We start from the raw sequence: 19,463 nt of genomic DNA, 5'->3' as shown, positions 1-19,463 counted from the left end.
TGCGTATGATCGGCAAAAAAATAGTATTCGCAATCTCGCTGCAAAATTCAAAATCGGGAAGACGCAGGTAAGCGACATCCTAAAGAAAAAAAAAAAAAAATGAACTGCTCAAACAATTTTGGCAACACGGAAATGATCAGGTTCAAAAATCATTCCCGAAAACTGTTGGACTTCAAATTTGTCGCGCACGTGGTAAAACAAATTCCCATTAATGGGCCTATTATTAGGGAAAAGGCTTTGGAGGTTGCGAAATCTATGGGAGTAAATGAGTTCAAAGCTTCTGTGGGATGGCTAGACAAGTTCAAAACTCGGCATAAAATTTCTTGGAAAACCGTAAGTGGTGAAGGTGGATCTGTTGATACTGGGGTTGTAACAGAGTGGACCGTCAAATTGGAAGATTTATGTCGTGATTTTGAAGCTACGGATATTTGCAACTGTGACGAAACGGGGTTGTTTTTTTAAAGCTCTTCCTGAAAAAACAATGAGTCTTAAAAACGAAAAGTGCCAGGGCGGAAAAATTTCTAAGTAACGCTTGACTGTACTATTGTGTACAAATATGCTTGGAAACTTTGAACAACCTCTTGTTATAGGAAAACTACAAAATCCTCGTTGTTTTAAGGGCATAAAGTTGAATCTTTTGGATGTTGACTGGAAGTCTAATAAAAAAGCGTGGATAACACGAGATATCATGAGCGAATAGATAAGTCACTTTAACCAAAACATGATTCGTCAAAACAGAAAAATTATTCTTTTCATGGATAATACTGCATCTCACCCGCACATTGAATTGTCCAACATTCAAATCATTTTTCTGCCACCAAACACATCTGCAGAGTGTCAGCCCTTGGATCAAGGGATAATAAAAAATTTTAAACTTCACTACAGAAAACGTGTTTTAAGACATCTCATTGCAAACATGAACGATGTAACATGTGCGAGTGACCTTGCAAAGAAAATCAGCATCCTAGATGCGATTCAATGGATTTCCTCTTCAGTAAACGCAATTAGAAAACAAACTGTCGTGAACTGTTTTGTAAAGTCTGGCTTCTCAAACGCAAAAATTGAAGTTGTGAACAGCAATGTGGAGCACCAAGAAGAACAAGAACTTCAACATCTATTGATTATGTACGGTACTTCAGCTACAAGTGACCCTGTCTACAAAGATATAGACTCAAACCTCACTACAGAAGATGGTGCTCTAGATATCAACGACATTATCATCGATATTTTTCAAGAAGTTCCTCATGAGGATGAAGAAATGGAAGGAGGTCATTCTGTCGAAGAACATATTAACGACGAACAACCGATGAAAATAGAAGAAGCGCTCATACAAATCAATCGTTTAAAAATGTTTTTCGCCGCTGAAGAAGATACTGAAGGACTTTCGATGGTTTCTTCACTCCAAACAAATGTTGAAAACAAAATTATCAGCTGGAAGAAGGTGCAGAAGAAAATAAGTGATTACTGTATGTATTTTTCTTAAGATAAAGTCATAATATGCATAGCACAATTGTATGTATATTATTTACAAAAATATTGTGCAAAATCTGTATATATTTTAATTTAATTTTACATTAAACGTTTAACGATTTTTCTTTATTTCTTGTGTATGTAATTGTATATTATTTACAAAAATATTGTTCAAAATCTGTATATATTTTAATTTAATTTTACATTAAACGTTTAACGATTTTTCTTTCTTTCTTTTCTTTTTTTTTTTTTCTCCCTCAAGACTTCTTGTTAGCGGACACTTCTCTCTAACGGACACATTTTCGTTCCCCATGGCTGTCCGTTAAAGGGACGTTTCACTGTATATATATATATATATATATATATATATATATATATATATATATATAAAAATAGGAGGTTATGCTTTTAGTGTGGAGTTCTCTTATTATATATATATTGGGAAATCCCCGTGTTTGGTTCTGTGCTATTGAACTTGTGTAAAAAAATCGAGATTTCAAAGTTTTATTACTATTGGATAATGCGCCTGGCCATCCAAATGTTGAAGTAATATTCCTACCACCTAATACAACTTCTTTAATTTACCTTTAAAATTAATTACATCAGAAAATTATTACAATGGATTTTGGAAAAAAATTGATTCCGAATCTATTGAAGTGATGGAGGCATGGAAACATTTTTCAATTGTGGACTGTATCGGAATCATAGCTTTATCGCTCAAAATAAAACCACCCGTAAACGTCAACTGTGTTTGAAAAATGTATGGCCAGAGTCAGTTCATTCAGGAAATACGGTCCAACCGGCAGAAAACGGAATCGGTGCGATAGTAGAACTTGCTAAGTCGGTAGGAGGGGAGGGTTTGATGATATGACTACTGAAGACGTTCAATTATTATTGGTAGAAAAAGAGGCTGGCAAAGCAGATTTTGTGGAAATGGCATCGGAGGTAAACTAAACCAAATCAATTCAGAGGATGATAGCGCAGATGAAAATTCTGAAGTTCCAAATTTTACACTAAAAAATATACGTGAAGGCATAAACTTTGTTGAGCAATTAGAATCTTATTTTTTGGATGCAGATCCTTAGACTGAAAGGAGCACAATTTTCAAAAGGGAGCTTCAAAAATGCTTAGCTCAATACCATGAAATTTACAAAGATCTATCAAGCAAAAGCAAACAAACCAGATTACAGATTTTTTAGAGAGAGCAGAAGATACACAAAATCTAGATGCTGCAGAAGAAAGTTCAGAAGGTGAAGATATTCTGCTTCTGCAACAGAGAAAACGTTCTCGTTTGGTTATGCTTAGCAGCAGTGAAGAAGAAAATGAAATGAACGTACATTATCTGACATATATGTATCACAGTTTGTAAGGCGTTTGTTCAGTTATTACTATTTTTAATAAAAATTAAGTTTCCGATAGTCATGTGGACATGTGGACATGTGTATATGTAAAGGGCGGCTCCTAGAACGTTTGTTCAACTCCGCCTCGTATCTCTGTGAAGAACAGTATCACTACAAATGGGCCATATATGTGTGTGACGTCGGTTTGTGTGTATTATGTGTGTGTTTTGTTGTTCTGTTCTGGCCGCTTGGCTACCCAGAAGCATCAGTCACCTGGACAGATGATTCTGGGTACTCGTCCACACCACGGGAAGGTGGGCCAGTCCATGTAAAGCACGTACTGTCTCAAGAGAGACTCTGACCCACCTAATGTTGTCAGAAGGTAGGCCAGGATCCTCTGGGGGCTGGGGGCCCATTCCAGAGGGAAAAAAAAAAAAAAAAAAAAAAGGATAACCCGTGGTGCTGGATTTGGAACCAAAATTATTAAAATAAAACATTTATGTAACTAAATAATAAAATAAATAAAATTAAAAAAAAAAAAAAAAAGGAAGAAAGTACTTAATTTTGTCTGCAGGCCGAGGAAAATTTCATTTCTTGAGGATTTGAGTTTATGTATTATAAGGAGTCATGAAAAAAAATAGTCATGAAAAAAAATGGTGTATTTTTTGTTAGCTTTTGGAACGTAACTCCCTTTTTTTTACTGGTTCTTTGTCCCGTATAACACGGTTTCGAAGTACACGAGATTTTATTGGACTCTAACTACCGTGTTATGCGAGTGTTACCTGTAGTATTCTCTACTAGAGAAGCGTTGCTTATTCAAAGTAGTGCAATACCTGGTATCTCGTTGTGAAGGCAGCCACAATATGAGATATAATTAAAATTATGCCTTTTACACTATATACGTAGTTTAAATTTATGGGTAAACTATGGTGTATCTACACCGATATTATATAGTTAATTCATCAGTAACATGTTGATAACAGCTTGGGACGCAAAAACCAACCATAAATAAATTTGACTCCTTACAGAAACTAACCCCTGGCCTTTTGGCCGTGAAGGGAAAGTACAGAATTATTTAACCTTGTGATCAGTTACAATCAAATTTTGTTGCAATAGAGATTCTCTCTCTCTGAAAAAACATAACGCGTGTACGCTTGGTATACCTTATTGTAGCAGATCTTATATAGTTAGGAAAGGTCGTTACGTGGTTGTTTTCCATTAAGATTATTAATAAATATATTAACATGTGAAATTAATTGTGTTATTAATTTCATGTGGTATAAGAGTGGTAATATAATTAGTAATAAACTTAATTATATACCATAGCTGAAGATTCTAGATGTGGATAAAGGTTTTCTGGTAGAAAGCCAGTGGTACTGTGCTTCACTCTTTTTTTTTTTTTTTAAGTATTCGTAAGCTCTATTAAAGAAGAGGGCTGTCTTGGTTTCTCTCTAATTCTGTGCTCTATTCATCCCAAAATATCCCAATTTGGGTTAAGGGCAGAGTTATTTGCTTACCACCGCAATGTTTCCATGCTATTCTCTTAAAACTAGGGGTCCACGGTCCTTGTTTTGTGGTATGGATCAGTGGTTTCAATCATCGTCCTTTCACACCGTGTGGAAAATGACTACATTCGAATTCCGTATCGACTGTTTCAACTTTTTTTTTTTCCCTCAGAACGTGGCTGGGTTAATCGGTCTTGGTTGAATGGTTTTATGTCCCGGAAATTCGAGTGCCCAGAAAACGTGCGAGCCGACCAACTGACCAAGGGTTACACGCTATAAACGATACCTGCATCTGTATTTTTTATACAAGTATAATAAGCAGAAAAGGACACAAGATATATTGAAAGGCATTAAATCTATTTAATTTTTTTTTTTTTGTTTTGTTTTCAGAAAAATTCGAAAGCGTTTCTGTAAATTTGGTTTTGAAGTTATTTCCACAAAACTTATTCCGTCTTTCAAATGGTGTTGCTACCAACCAGGATTTGCCCCACGTTGCACTACTAATTTAGTAACACTTCTCCACGACGAGTTTGTCAAGTGCTTAGCTTCCCACTTCATCGGTGAGAGGTTAGGCACCTCGATGATTTTACTCACAAGATGAGAGATGTCAGACGCATGAGAGGTGAGATGAAAGATACTAATAGATTAGTGGAACGAACTGCCTGCCGCAGTAGTTGCGGTGGAATTGGATAGGCACTTTTTGATGACGGAGGTATGAATGGTAGATTTTTTCCCTTTTTTTTTGGCAGATGCAGACTCTTCTTTGCATAACTTCGTCATTATAATATTAATACTGATAATCATTCATGTTTGAGGTTGCCATAAAAAATAAAATAATGGCAACTTATTCAAATAGTATTTTCCATTAATTTTTTATAACTTTTGTAACTTTATTATTTGTGAACAAGATTTATTTTCCCTATTTATTAACACTGAAAGCAGTATAATACAGATCATTGTAACAAACCCGAAGAAAATTAAGGGCCCAACCATCCTACTACAGAAACACAATCCTCGACTTGTGAATGCAAGGCCAACCCGTCTGTTATTTAAGTATACACACCCTCTAAAATGCCATGCCTATATAAAAGGGTCAGAAATCTGAAACCAGTTTATGAAGTGAAAAATTAAAAGTATGAAAATAACATAATTAAATTTTTGCTCTCTTCTCACCACTGTTCATTAATGAGATAAAGTGCTACTAGTATAGAACAAAATATCTCTAACTAAAATTTGTTCAACTCCGTTGGTGTGATCTCATATTTCTGCAGTTGCTTAACCGATCACATGCCGTGTTATTTGGATAACGAGGATCTAATTATTTTTCTTCACAAATGTTTCAGTAGGCCCTCCTTTAGTGAGATTCGGTCAAGGCTTTCTGAGGCCAAGGTGACAGTTGTACAATAATCCACTGTTGGAATGGTTCAATGCCATCCCTTCCTGCTGTATATGGTAGCCACTCCCTGAGTTTGGAATAGTATAAAGCCAGGCATGGAAACTCTTCAAACACGCACACACTTTGTTCAATCCTACCTATTCTTGAGTACTTTATTATTGCAAACACATCAATGATTCTACCGTCCCTCCCTCACTCCCGAAACTGCATAAGCTTTACATTACATCATTAATACAACTGAAACTCCGTTAAAAGATCGCTGTCGTGTCCTACCTTTTTGCAAGCGGATATATTAACAGTGTCTCATAATTAGCAGCGATCGTATCGTGTTTTTTTTTTTTTTTTACCTTTACTGAGCATCACTGTGGAGTTGTCTTCTACCGGATGAGCGCTGCAGAATATTAGGTGCATCCAACCATTTCACCGGATGATCACGCCTACATCTGAAATTGTACTATTCTGACACAACACAAACAACAGTGCGCGAGTTGAATTTTTGAAAGTAACTTCTTCTCAATGTCGTCATTGGAATCAAGAATTTGCAGTGACCTTTAACCAGTTAGATATTTCATCGTGGAAGGAAACATTACGTGGTTATAAACACCTGGTAGGATTTTGCTGAACTTTTGGAAAACATACAGTAATCTGAAAATATTCAGCAGATGGATGAATGCTTTTGATTTTTTTTTTTTTTTAATGTGAAATTGGAGTTAGTCCGTAAACCATTCTGCTTATGTAAAACAAAGCCCAGTTCTCATTTGACGCTGAAATCGATACCGCCATAGTTGGGGCTGAATAAAAGTTGATGGGGGAGTTCAGTTTATATTTTCTACACTTATATAATATATTTATGTTTACTACAAAAGAGCAAGTTATTGTCTTTTTACAACTGCATTATCAATTTTAGCAAAAAGTTTTAGCTTGGGATAATCAAAATCAGTGAGTTAGTACCAAGTTATTGGAGTTCTATTAAAAGCTACTGTGACACCTCCCTTTCCTGCAAACAAAACACTTACTTACCTTATCACTTGTACGCCTGGGCATGATAGGAGAATTTACAAACTCGCCTGTGTTTTGCTGTTACAAGGTTAAATACTGTATTCACTCGAACATACCTTTGTATTATAGAAATATTTTGTCATTTCATTTGAATTTTTTTTCTTAATGTCATTAGTAAATGACATTTGGAGTCTTTGGCCCCTAAAACAATTATCAGTCCGGATTTCGACCGTGAACGAATTCTATCTGAGACACACTAATGTCAATAAAACCCTTAATTCTGTTTTTCCAGGAGCAACAGCAATCCAATCTAAATATACCTATAATGCAAAAATAAGAGTGTCACATCTTTCATTAATGGACCAAGAGTCAAAAAGTGGCTAAAGTGAGCACTATCGAATTTTGTTTATTTTATTTACAAAGTAAACAAGATAAACATTCTTTCTTTACTTGTAGCAAAAAAAGATATTCAAAGGGATATTTCAATGCCAACACAACATCATGTAAATGTCTCCGGTGATATTTTACTGCAATTTAATAATATTTTAAGGGAAAAACATTTCAATAACTTAATAGAGCGATTTATTTTTTGCTCAATGAAGTTCAACTCACTTTCAGTATAGTTGAGTATCGTCAAAATAAAAAGTAATAATTGGCGTCTTATGTTTACCATACATTATATGCTTAGAAAAAATTCTAATTTATAGATCTTGGCGTCACATTGATAGTAATTTTTTTAAGGACAACAGTGTACTGTATCTACAAAAGTCAGTCCTCCTTGTTGAGAGCGTAAGATGAGATGTTGAAAGTTACTCATATGACGATACAACCTGCAACGTATACAGATTTCTCTATTTGAAAGCTGGGATTTTTATATGAGTATTCATTGATAAATATCAATATTTTAATGATTCGTACACCTATATCAATATTTCAATGATTTGAACACCTATATCAATATTTATTGTATTTACCGGGCAATTATACAGCATTAAGGCATCAAAATATTCAATTTACATGCCCTGTTGTTTGTAGTTGACAATCCTATGTAGGAGTCATCAGTTATTAAAATGTAGTTGAAAATGTAAATTCAAAGTGGTGTAATTAACTAACGATGGAATAGAATTAAGCACTGTTATACCACGTATAAGAGTTGCTGCCAACTGCAACAGTTAATGATGGAGATGCGCTGGCTACAACCTGCAGACAAGCACAAAAATAAAAATACACAATGAAAAAAATAAAATGAAAGTAACGTATTTAACAGAACCTGCATTCATCCAGAGAAGCACACAGCGGACGAATTCTGCGATATCATGACACAACTGCTGCCTGGATTGGTGCAAGGAGATCCTCCCACTGTCCCTTCACCAACGTATGGGTGAATATAGGCACCTACTGAGAAAGAACAATATCATTAAAGAAAATTTAGGGGAACTACAATGACCACTTCAACACGGAGGTATCGGCCACTGTGAAAATTCACGGACGCTAGACATGCAAGACATTTCTGTCCTGCATGCTAAACGACTATGGGTGCCCCAAGCTATTAAGACAGGTTCAACAAGAAACGCGTCTTAAATATGGAAAACCAGGAAACAACACGAACGAGAAAAAAAAAAGGAAACGTAAATTTGCTTATCGATCTGAGTCATTTGACAAGCCTAATGAAAATGCAAATATGCAACACAATATCTACTAACTAAACTTCGAAAGTAAGGCACAAATTAAATCACCAAATTATAAGAATATTTAAACAACCAAACATACAGAAAACTCAAAAAATAGAAATGTGAAATTAACTTGACCAGACTAAATCATAATAGCGCTAACTATATCGAAAAACACAGAGTGTGAAAAGGGTGGAGGGGTGCGGCAGCATAACACAAGAAAACACATTAAACGAACTGTATATCGTCTATATCAAAGTTTCCTAAAAATGTAAATTAAACATGGTGTAATCAATTAATGATAATGCAAATTCAGTTTGTAAACTGCCACACGATGTAAATCATTATAATTGTCTTTACTGCGCATATCTGCTTGTAAAAAGTGCAAGTCAATTGTTTCTTGCTTAGTTGTGGAAAAGAAAGACCTTTTTTTTTTTGTGTGGGCACTGTCACTTCAAAGAGCTATCTTCCAATACATCGGCAATACGTCCACTGCAAACTACAGGAAATGCTCTATAATATTTGTTTGGTTACAATTTGATCAATAATTATATAAAGCAAATTTAATAATTTCCCTTGAAATATTAAAATACAGGGGCGGCCAAACAGATTTCATCACTATAAACTTTTCCTCCAAAACAAACACCACTATTGAAACAATTGCCTTTTTAGCCTCAGTTTTGTTATACACCAATGCAAAATTATTATGCATTTTACTGATAAGAAAATAAACGAAAGAAAAAACTATTTACACATATTTATTTACAAATAAACACAGAAATACACCGCAGGTCATATGAATGCCTTTTCATTTTGGCTAATGTTTGAATTAACATTATGTAATAAGAGGTAAAAAAAATACATTAGCTGCAAAGAAATACCCCTGTTGTGATACCATTAGGTTCTGTATAACTGATATTAGTATTTTGTTAGCCTACTAAGTGCGTTAATCACCGCTTTGCACCCGTCTGGCCTGGAGTGTATCAGGTTCTTGATGTAATGGTTGGTTAGTAGGTGCCAGAATTATTTGGTACCAGACATTAATGTCTGGTTTTTAGCAGCAATTTTCTCTCCCATAACACACCAGCAGTTTTCAGTCGGGTTCAAATTGGCACTATTTCCTGGCCATGATAAGGATCGGATATTGCAGTCCGGCATAAACTTCTTCACTTTGAGGGGAAAAAAAAAAAAAAAAAAAGATAAAACAGCTAGTGCTTGAAACAAGTTAAAAATAACATATTAGAAATTGTATTGTTGTTGGGTTTTAGGCGTACCAGCAACTGAGGCCATATTGTGCCGTATAACTGTCTGTAAATTGCATGTGTTCTGGGTCGATTTTCTGTTTGCTGCTGGACAAAAAAACCCTAGTTTTCGGTAGGAAAAAACCATGCTACCATCGCCTGAGACGGACAAACTCAGCCACATTGTGAAAAATACGCACAAAACTTCTTCGTGTCTTTGACAGATTCGAACTCAGGTCTTTTTCACCCGGTGTTGGGAAGATTAGCTGATTATACCAACTCTGCTATCCACGAGGGCAGAAATTGTTTAAATGATTATGTAACGTTGTATTTACCTTATGAGCAGTGTGGCAAGGCACAGTCTTGTTGAAAAATACAATTTTCTGTTCCTTGAAAGAGGCCTCTGAGGACGAACAGAAGAGTCTCATTTAAAATTTTTGTCTAATAGTCACCATTAACAGTACCATTTACAAATGTATTTTGTCCATTTGTTTGTTCGTTATGCATCCCCAAACCATCTGGCCCAATGGAAACTTCACCGTTGAATGAATATAGTCAGGATGATAAGCTTCATTAGATCTACGTCGAATGTAGCATTTACCATCCGATCTGTGAAGGTTAAATTTGGATTCATCAGAGAACATTACGGATTCCCGTTGCTCAGTTGTCCAATTAGCTTGTTCCTTAGACAAGGTTAGTCGTTTTTACCTCATGGGTTTTAGAAATCTTTATTGCAATAATAATAATAGATGGAGGACATTTCAATATTGCCCTTCACGGCCACCGGTCCAGGGGTTTTTTCAATAAAGACTTATTACGAGGTCGATATGTTTTCAGAACACTCATCACAAGTCTTTGTCGAAAAGTTCCATCGCTTGCATTTACTCCATATGTTCCTTCTACTTGGATTTTAGGCCTGTGGAACTTGAATGACGATCATAGAGGCATAGATGCCTCAAAACTCTGTCCTGCGCTGCATTAGTTTTACGTTTCAGTTCGTTTCCAGATTTTATTTTGACATCTGTGGGCTCACTTAACTTTGACACAGTAGACGTGTTACATCAAAATTTAGCAGCTATATGCGGACTAGAAAAGCCCTCCCTGTCAAGAGCAATAATTACACTTTTCTTCCTGTTGCATTAATAAGAGATGAATGCCTCTATAATTAGATTTTTATCCTTCGCAAACTTTGATTTGTTACGAAGCTTAAAATATAGTAAATGAACTTAAATTATGCTGTTGTTTAGATAGCTCTTTTATTTACTAATTCGTCGGTTCGATTCCTGATTCATTCTATTTATTCTTTGACTTTTACGTATTATTATCCTTGTTAGTATTATGCCGGATATCTTCATATGAACGTTTAATTATGTCAATAAGGCGATTCAGCTTACATATGCTGCATCATTCTCTTCGAGTATCTTTTGAGGACTCACACGCTGTAATAATCCACAGTCAGGGGGTTCAAATTGAGGTTGGGAATCGTGTTTCGTCTGCTAGTTGCATAAATTATGTAGTCATAAAGTGGCTACCTGATCCCTCTGGGAAAGTTTAAAATATTTCTTGGTAAGAATGACTATCTCATTCTCTTAGTACAGTGCCTTTTATATGGGGGCGTCGCCCCCAGTGGCGTTCAAGCGAATATTAAAGAACGGGAGAGGAGAGGGGGGATACATACAATATATATATTCTTCAAAAATTCAGTTGATGAATATTTAATGCTAACAAGTAGGTAGGAGCTGCAACCAGAATACATTATTGTAGATACGCGCATAGAAATATAAATCAGTTCGTAGTCTTTTGTCAAGGATTTCTTACCTGTGTTGTTACGATGGGCTCTTCTATATCAGTAGTTACAATCGGTGGACCATTACCGGTTCGTGACTTAATTTTCGGAGCCACAAAATTGAGAGAAAAAAAATTATATATTTGGATGTGGAACTGCATTTTCTTTAAGCATGTTTGATGGGCGAAAAACCCGAGATGCCTAGAGATAAAACCACGCAGCCCCAGACCGATTAATTTGATCACGATATTCAAATCCCGATGAAAGTTCTTCCCTCTCGATGGGATCGAAAACCAGGCCTTTTCCCCCCACAATAGGGAAGAATGGTGATCATTCAGGACCGGTTCTAGGCGGGTGCACCGGATGAAATGAATCCTATCCCGCTCTAGGAGCGACCTTGCGTGGATGGAAAAACGTGGGATATAAACTTGAATGTCAGCCCCGCGAACGGGCTCTGCACCCCGTCCCACATGCTCCATCTCCGGTTCTGACGATCGTATTTAATTAACAGATAATCTTGTTTGTAATCACCCGTAGGACGCCGAGTCCTCAAAATTTTGGACGCAATTTTGCTAGTCCGCGGACCCGAGAGCTTGATTATAAACACTGTTCAGTGTTATTGCTTTAATTTACTATTATGTCAAGCTGCAACATCGAAAGAAACTACTGTTCTTGATTACATTTCTCAGGAGAAAAAAAACACCCAGATAATTCCCAAAACAAATGAATCCATAGCTGTATAGGATTTCATATCCATTAAATAATTTTTGCAAGCTATTGAGCAGCCGTTATATTTTATTCCCTTTGCAGCACACAGTTTATTCCTCACATGTAAACACAATTAAACCGCTGAACTGTTTGATTTTTGTTGTAGTCATACATTATCAAAAATATTGTATACAGTATTTTAAATGGGATTCTGCATACTGCATGAATTTATACGTATTATATACGTATTGATTATTCATAGTTGAATTTAAACATTATTTAGGCAGCAGTAAAATTTTATAGGTCATCTGTTGCGTAGCAAAACCTTTTAGGTATATATAAATGTATTCTCTCTAAACAGCAAAGTTTATATGCAATTTTAGCGATTTTCCTAATATACAAAGGTGTTATAAGAACCGAAAGATTTCCTACCTTGGTTTCCGTCTGCTGTCAAAAGTTCTAACGTTTCCCTCGCACGTGTTTTCTTCTAATGTTCCAACGTCACCCATGGTGAACAAAAGAAACTAGTAGTAGTGCACACCCAGATAATAATCCCTCACAAAACGCTAACGTAGCCCTCCGCACGGTTTCCTGATGGGCCGAATTGACAAACCGGCTCTCACCAAAGCCTGTATTTAAAATACACACCAGTGTGCCTACACTCATTCCTCTGTGCCCTCATTTTAAACTTTATCGGTCACTCAACAAACAGCTGGGACTTCATATTTCCCTAGGCGGCCGTCCGCTGCGACGGTTTGAAACCGCTCTTACGATCGGACCCTGAAGAGCAACATGAGTAGGGAGGTGTATGCGTGTTGTTAGCCGGCCTCTTGGAGTGTGCTGCCCCCTGCTTGGTCAAGTTGGTCACGAGTTTGTGTGAAGGTCTCCAACGACGCTCACACAGCACACACCTCACGAGAGTTAGCTGTGTACAAAGTGTGGAGTGGGTTAGCGTCTGGCACTAGACTAATGTGAATAGACCTAACGAACCTTGGGCTCTTTTCTTCTATATCAGCAGCGTGGAAAATTTCTTAAACTCTGTTCTTGACCGTGAATAACTTAAATATTCCTATTAAATACGTCCTTGGTGGGAACTATTTGAGTGTCGAATTACTTTCCAATGCAAAACAGAACAGTGAATAGTAATTTGAATCTTTGTAGAGATAAAAGATACATTCCTAAGAACGATGAAATGTAGAACGATGAATTTTTTTTTTTTTTTTTTGTTGTGCTTGAGCTACCTCTGGAAGGACAAGATGCCATTCTTGTATTACTTGTTCATGCGCTTGTTAATTATATATTTAACACAAATGGGTAGTGAAGACTGAGAGCAGTATTACCAATCAATTAATGGTAGACACATTATACGACTCGTATAATAACAGGGTGGCTAACTGAAAACAATTGGTAATCACAAACTTAACTAATTGTCTTAATAACGGTCTCAAGAGTCCATCAAAAATCTTACTCTTGGGAACCGGATCGAGTACGTAGCAGCACAATCCTTTGGTATGATTTTCATTAGGCCCACAGTTCCCGGTGTACATTGTCATCATAATCATCAGGATTCACGCAACCGGGAATAAGTTTCCATTGAATCAAAAAAAAAAAAAAAAAAAAAACTAACTCAGAGGCAACTTCATAAATCTAAGAGCAGTGTTTCCGGCTTTCTAAGAATCCTTTCATTATTTGGTCAGGCAAGCTGTATAAATGACATTCAGAGCTGGTACCGGTACAAGGCTTCCCGAGTTCCGTGTAATCACTTGCATACTGACCCTAGTACTGTTGCATTATAGATGTAAAATCATTTATAATACAACAAAGGACGTATTTTATAATATATATATATATATATATATATATATATATATTTTTTTTTTTTTTTTGCCTTTTCGCAATGAAAATGTTAATGAATTATAGCGGAAAGAAAAATTTTAACTGGTAGTACTAGGTACAAAAAGGCTTAGTTCATATTTGTTTCGTAATGTCCTAGGTGTGTGTGTGTGTGTTTGCGGGTATGCGCATATTTAGTCAGGTCTCGCCAGGACGTCGAGATTTCATTAAGCCTATCGCTAATTTCAAATTTATTCTGACCCTTATATACATATCGTGAAGTTCATGTGAAGCTACCTTTACATTCGGATACATTATCAGAACTCTTATGAGATAACCTGTCTAATTGATAAGTCACGATACATCAGCGTATATAAATTGTATGAGATGCTTCTTGCTTTGACAATTCAAGAATACATTTTGTATATGATAATTTTGTATATAGTAATTTTGTCATACACGTGCAAGTGACACAACTGGCGCGTGCACAGTTTCTACTTTTAATTAGGTTTTTTTATAGTACAGGTAGATACAGTTTTTATATTGGTTTTCGTGTTGTAAGTTAAGCTGACGGCGTGGAAAGAGTAAAACCACTATTAAAATTATAGCTAATTAAAGAAAGCAATATTTGGGTCATTAAAAGTAAAGGATATAGGGATGCCAACAAATGCAGATATTTTCCATGTGATTTTGCCAAATGTAATGCACAAATTGAAAACATGAAATTTTCCTCGTCTCGTAAGATTTATCAAACTAGTTCATAGATTGTATCTGTGTCTGTATAATGTGTATAAATGTAAATACGTGACATACTTTATACAATTACACAAGTTGCTTGATTTGTACCGATATAAGCAGATTCATGTAATCAGATGTTAACCTGGCTTTATTTGTTGGCATCCCTAAACTCTGATATTATTTTAAAATATAGTACTTAGAGTATAAAACCCCGAGTGTTATGGTCCTGGCGCCACTGCGTAAGTGAGAATTCGTGTAAGTCGTAGTTTACCCTTGTAGAAAACTACTATACTAACAAAAAACTAAGGTAAAACTAGGCGAATTCTTATAAACCATATTGCGCGTGTATATAAACCTTATTTGTGTAAACTAAATGCACATAAATCTTAAAGTACCGCAATGACGAGCCAATCTTCATAAAGGCTATGCCTTGAGGGGAGACAGTTCTTCGGTTAAGTAGGCAATGTTTCCTGTTTTTGTTTTTTTTTTTATTTGCGGGTTACAAAACTCAAGTTTTCCCAAAAGAAAATACTGTGAAACCTTTCCCCGGAGGCCGAACAACTTGGCCATGCTGTGAAAAATCCCATAAATGTTTCTCTCTTTTCGACTGAAATCGAACCCGGGCCATTTCCACATGGTGTGAAAGAACACTAACCTTAACCACTATGCTAATTACAACAACATATGTATTATTTATGTGAAGCTTTTAGTGTCATTTAAAAATTCATAGCTTTGATTGGTTATGTCAAAACAAAGTAAAAAATTTGCCTTTACTTTGATAAAAACGAGAGCTTTACCACTCACCCGTTGTGAACTGGTTAGGCCTACCTGATACTTTTCGAGGAAGATAAACATAAGTTAATCATCGTGGGATAGCCGTTCATCATCATCATGGTATGCTACCCTCGTCCGTGAATTAGATAGCACTGTTATCGAATGTTCCTCTGTATGTATTTTTGCATATAGAAACTTCACTTGGGGAGAAACCCACCTTACCTGTTAAGAAATCGCTTGTCGTGTCATTAATAAATCATACTAATCGCAATAAAAAGCCATTGATTAATGATTATTAATGTTGCAAATATGGACTTTCATTCACTGTTGGAAGCGGCTCTTTCTAATATGTGCGGACTCTACTTTTCGACGATGCATTAATTCTGAAAAAAGTACCTTAGATTCTTCCAATCGTCTCAAATGACCGTTTCAAAGGAACATAGAACAACATCCCAGGCGCCAGTAAACATGCCTTCCTACAGACGCTTCGTACGGCGTAGTCTTACCAGAACTGAAATGCAAACAAAGCACGAACTCACTGGTGTTCGGTGGAGTTTGAAACATGAGATGCTAGTGCAACTTAGAAATATGTGTGTGAAAAAAACGTAAACACTGAATGAGTCCGCTGTCTGTGATCATGCGTACCATGAGTTGTGAGTCGGAGACTAGCCACGTTTTACGCTACGGAAATGAAGGTGTTGCTATGCAGTTCTCCCCTTAAGAATGTCAAATGCCAATGTCAAAAAGTCAAGCAACAAACCAAATTTTATCCCTGATTGCATAATGAGTTAAAATAAATTCTTGAGGTGAATATATTCTTTGATTTCTCCAATTTTGTAGTCTCGGTTCTCCAGCCAATTTGGGTGTATCATCACGAGCTTGGGTCGTGGTGAAACATAATTTATTTATTTATTATATAGCTTTCTTATTTTTCTCTTTTCCTTTTCCCTACTCTCCCACTCCATATCTTTTAAACTCACAGTCCTGGTGTAATTGCATCTCCTGGATCAACACATAAGTTCAAAACTGAAGGAAATATTTCGCAACTTTGACCAGCTACAGAAATCGAACCCGAACCTAGGATTGTATATACATCAATCTCTCTCCAACTGGCCTTTTGTCAAGTCAAAAAATACCGTAATAGCAAGACGAGCGCACTGGAACTCCATTCCGGTTCGTCACATGCATCGGTAATCTCATGTACATATTTGATTATTGAAATAAGATATCTTAGTAACAGGCCTTTCGTTTAAATGTTACCATTTTGACGCCTGCATAATAGTCCCGATGAATCTGTGGTGTTTACTTGTAGTATGTTAGCAATTCTAAACCAGCTTCAGAGTGCTTTTTCTAGGAATTTCTTTTAGGCATAACGACCACCACTGTACAGAGCAGGCTATTCACTTTCAGAGTATTGTGTTAGCGTTCGTTGTGCTCTCATTTTATTTCATACCTTTTCTGTATAAAATAACGATGCTCTGCAAATTAGAATTCGCTGATTTTCACCTCATAACCAATTACGGCTCACCAATTCCCGCTGCTACTTATGGACTTTGGTCAGCCTCATGCATCATACGGAAAAGGTTCGGGTTCGATTTATGTAGCTGGTCAAAGTTACGAAATATTTCCTTCAGTTTTGAACTTCTGTGTTTTTTTTCACGCTGTAGTTTAAAATATCGTAATAATATCCCTCAAGTTATGCTCTGTTTCAACTAAGTTCACACTACTGAGAAAAGTAGATGGTCTAATAGCATAATATATTAATACGCCCTGCCCTTATCCGTAGCGTATACAGTTCTTCTTCTTCTTCTTTTTTTTTTTTTTTTTCATTTTCTGCCAATATAACAATAACACAGGGGTGTTAAAATTGAAGTATTCCTATGTAGAGGGCTCTGGAGCGAGTTCTAAGGCTCGTACTGAAGAGAAATTTGGACAACAGGTACAATAAAGAATGCGCCTGCCATTTATTGAAAAAAAAAAAAATTAATTAGTTACAAAATTTGTCACCGTATGGCGCGTAACTATCTTAGTTACGCTTATGCAAATATCGTAAGTTATTGCCACACCGCCACTACTCAGCTCTGCTGTACTGTATAAAAGCAAAGCAGTCTCTTCAAAATCATACAGTAGATGTTTGCTTGCACTACTAGCGCCTTTTCCTGCAACAACGTTGCAGGAAAAGGCGCTATTAGTGAAGCTGTACTATCAGAACAGCCACAATGCAGCTGCGGCTATCAGAGAATTCCGGCGTCAGAAGCGCATAAGGCCCACGTGTACCTATGACTATTTGTGCTGTCAGCAAAATGATTGCGAAATTTGAAGCGACAGGACATCTTGGTGTTCAACCAGGTAGAGGTCGAAAACGAGTGGACTCCTCTCGTGTTGAAGATGTGGCTATGGCTGTCGTGGATTTACCGAGTCAATCTCCATGTGGTAGAGCAAGTGTGCCATCTGTTTCTCATGAAGTGGACATGCCGTATTCCACTGTAAGGCTAGTAATGCGTCAGGTGTTGCGGTACTATCCTTACAAGATGCACATGCTACAGCAGCTAAAGCATGGTGATGCATATATTCGTTTCACATACGCACTTCGGTTTCTGGCGCGAATGACCATATCACTTGGCTATGGAACATCCTTTGGAGTGATGAAGCCCACTTCTGCTTAAATCGACAAGTGAATACGCACAACTGTCGCATTTGGGCAACAGAAAACCCTCGAGTTATCGAAGAGGTCCCGTTGCATTCTCCAAAAGTGACAGTGTGGTGTGGATTTACGGCCACATTCATGATTGGGCCATATTTTTTTGAACAGGAAACACCGACTGGATCTCGCACCTTTTCCGTCACTGGACAGCGATATTATGAAATGTTGGCAAATTTCGCAATACCAGAGCTGCAACAACGTGGGTGCCTTCAGGGTACCATATTCATGCAAGATGGTGCGCCACCCCACATCCACTATTGTGTCCAAAGATTGCTAAGGCAACACTTTACAGACGAACGAGTCATCAGCCGTTGTTTCCAGACATCTTGGCCACCCCGATCATGGGACTTCACCCTATGCGACTTCTGATTGTGGGGTTTTTTGAAGAACCGGGTGTATAGGGAAGGATGTCAAACTCTGGCAAATCTGAAGGACAGCATTAGACGTCATGTGCTGGCTATTCCAGTTGACATGTTACGTTCTGCTGTAGAAAATGTTGTTCTTCGAATGGAAACTGTTGTTTACCAAATTGGAGGACACATTGAACAATTGTAGCGCTGTTCAAGTGATTTGTATTGCCACAGCGCCATATAGTGACAAATTTTGTAAGTATTTTTTTTTTTTTCCCAATAAATGGCGAGCGCATTCTTTATTGTACCTGTTGTCCAAATTTCTCTTCAGTACGAGCCTTAGAACTCGCCCCAGAGCCCTCTACATAGGGATACTTTAATTTTAATAACCCTCTATAAATTTAAAAATATATATTAGTGATATATATTGATGAAAAATAAATATTAACGTTGTCACTCGTAATTTTTAATCACCACTAAATTAAAAAAAAAAAAAAAAAAAAGAATTATAGCTAGTGGTTTTGTACGTAGTGCTGCATTCTATTTCAGGATCAGAGAGAAAGACCGATCACGGGAGTGGCATCACTTTTACATAAGGATAGATATAAAATGAATAGGAAAATACAAGATGTCTAATGTTCTTGTTCAGATTTTACATAAAAATGTATAGACCTAAATTTATAAAGCGTTAAAATATTTTTGTATGTCGGTGTGTTACATAAAACAGGTGAAAACTGGTTATCTTGATCAGGCTTTTCTTTGGTGTAAACTTAGGATAAAACGGAGTATAGATAGTCTCGAGCGAGGGTTTCAAGTTTATATATTTATTTTTGGCTTCTAGGAAACTCCTGTTTTTCATCCTGAGAAACAGTCAAGCTAAACGTCGTAGAATGCAATTTACAAAAATAGAAACCTATAACTTTATGTGGTCGTCCCGTAGTATTTATTT

General features: G+C 36.6%; 1 protein-coding gene across 1 annotated transcript in view; it reads right to left on the bottom strand.

The window, feature by feature from the left end:
* Positions 1-12,781, bottom strand: part of LOC150079676 (proton channel OtopLc-like) — a 114,246-nt gene extending 101,465 nt beyond the window's left edge. The window contains exon 1 of the mRNA XM_090384165.1: positions 12,548-12,781. Within this exon, the coding sequence (XP_090240291.1) occupies positions 12,548-12,624 (77 nt within the window). The 5' untranslated portion in view covers positions 12,625-12,781. The remainder of the gene's footprint in view (positions 1-12,547) is intronic.
* Between the last annotated feature and the right edge of the window lie 6,682 nt (positions 12,782-19,463).

This window comes from Mastigoproctus giganteus, chromosome 10, assembly GCF_048544385.1.
Source record: "Mastigoproctus giganteus isolate SK-2022 chromosome 10, ASM4854438v1, whole genome shotgun sequence".
Taxonomy (NCBI): domain Eukaryota; kingdom Metazoa; phylum Arthropoda; class Arachnida; order Uropygi; family Thelyphonidae; genus Mastigoproctus; species Mastigoproctus giganteus.
Note: the sequence above shows the minus strand (reverse complement) of the source record. Positions and strands in the feature narration are given on the sequence as shown.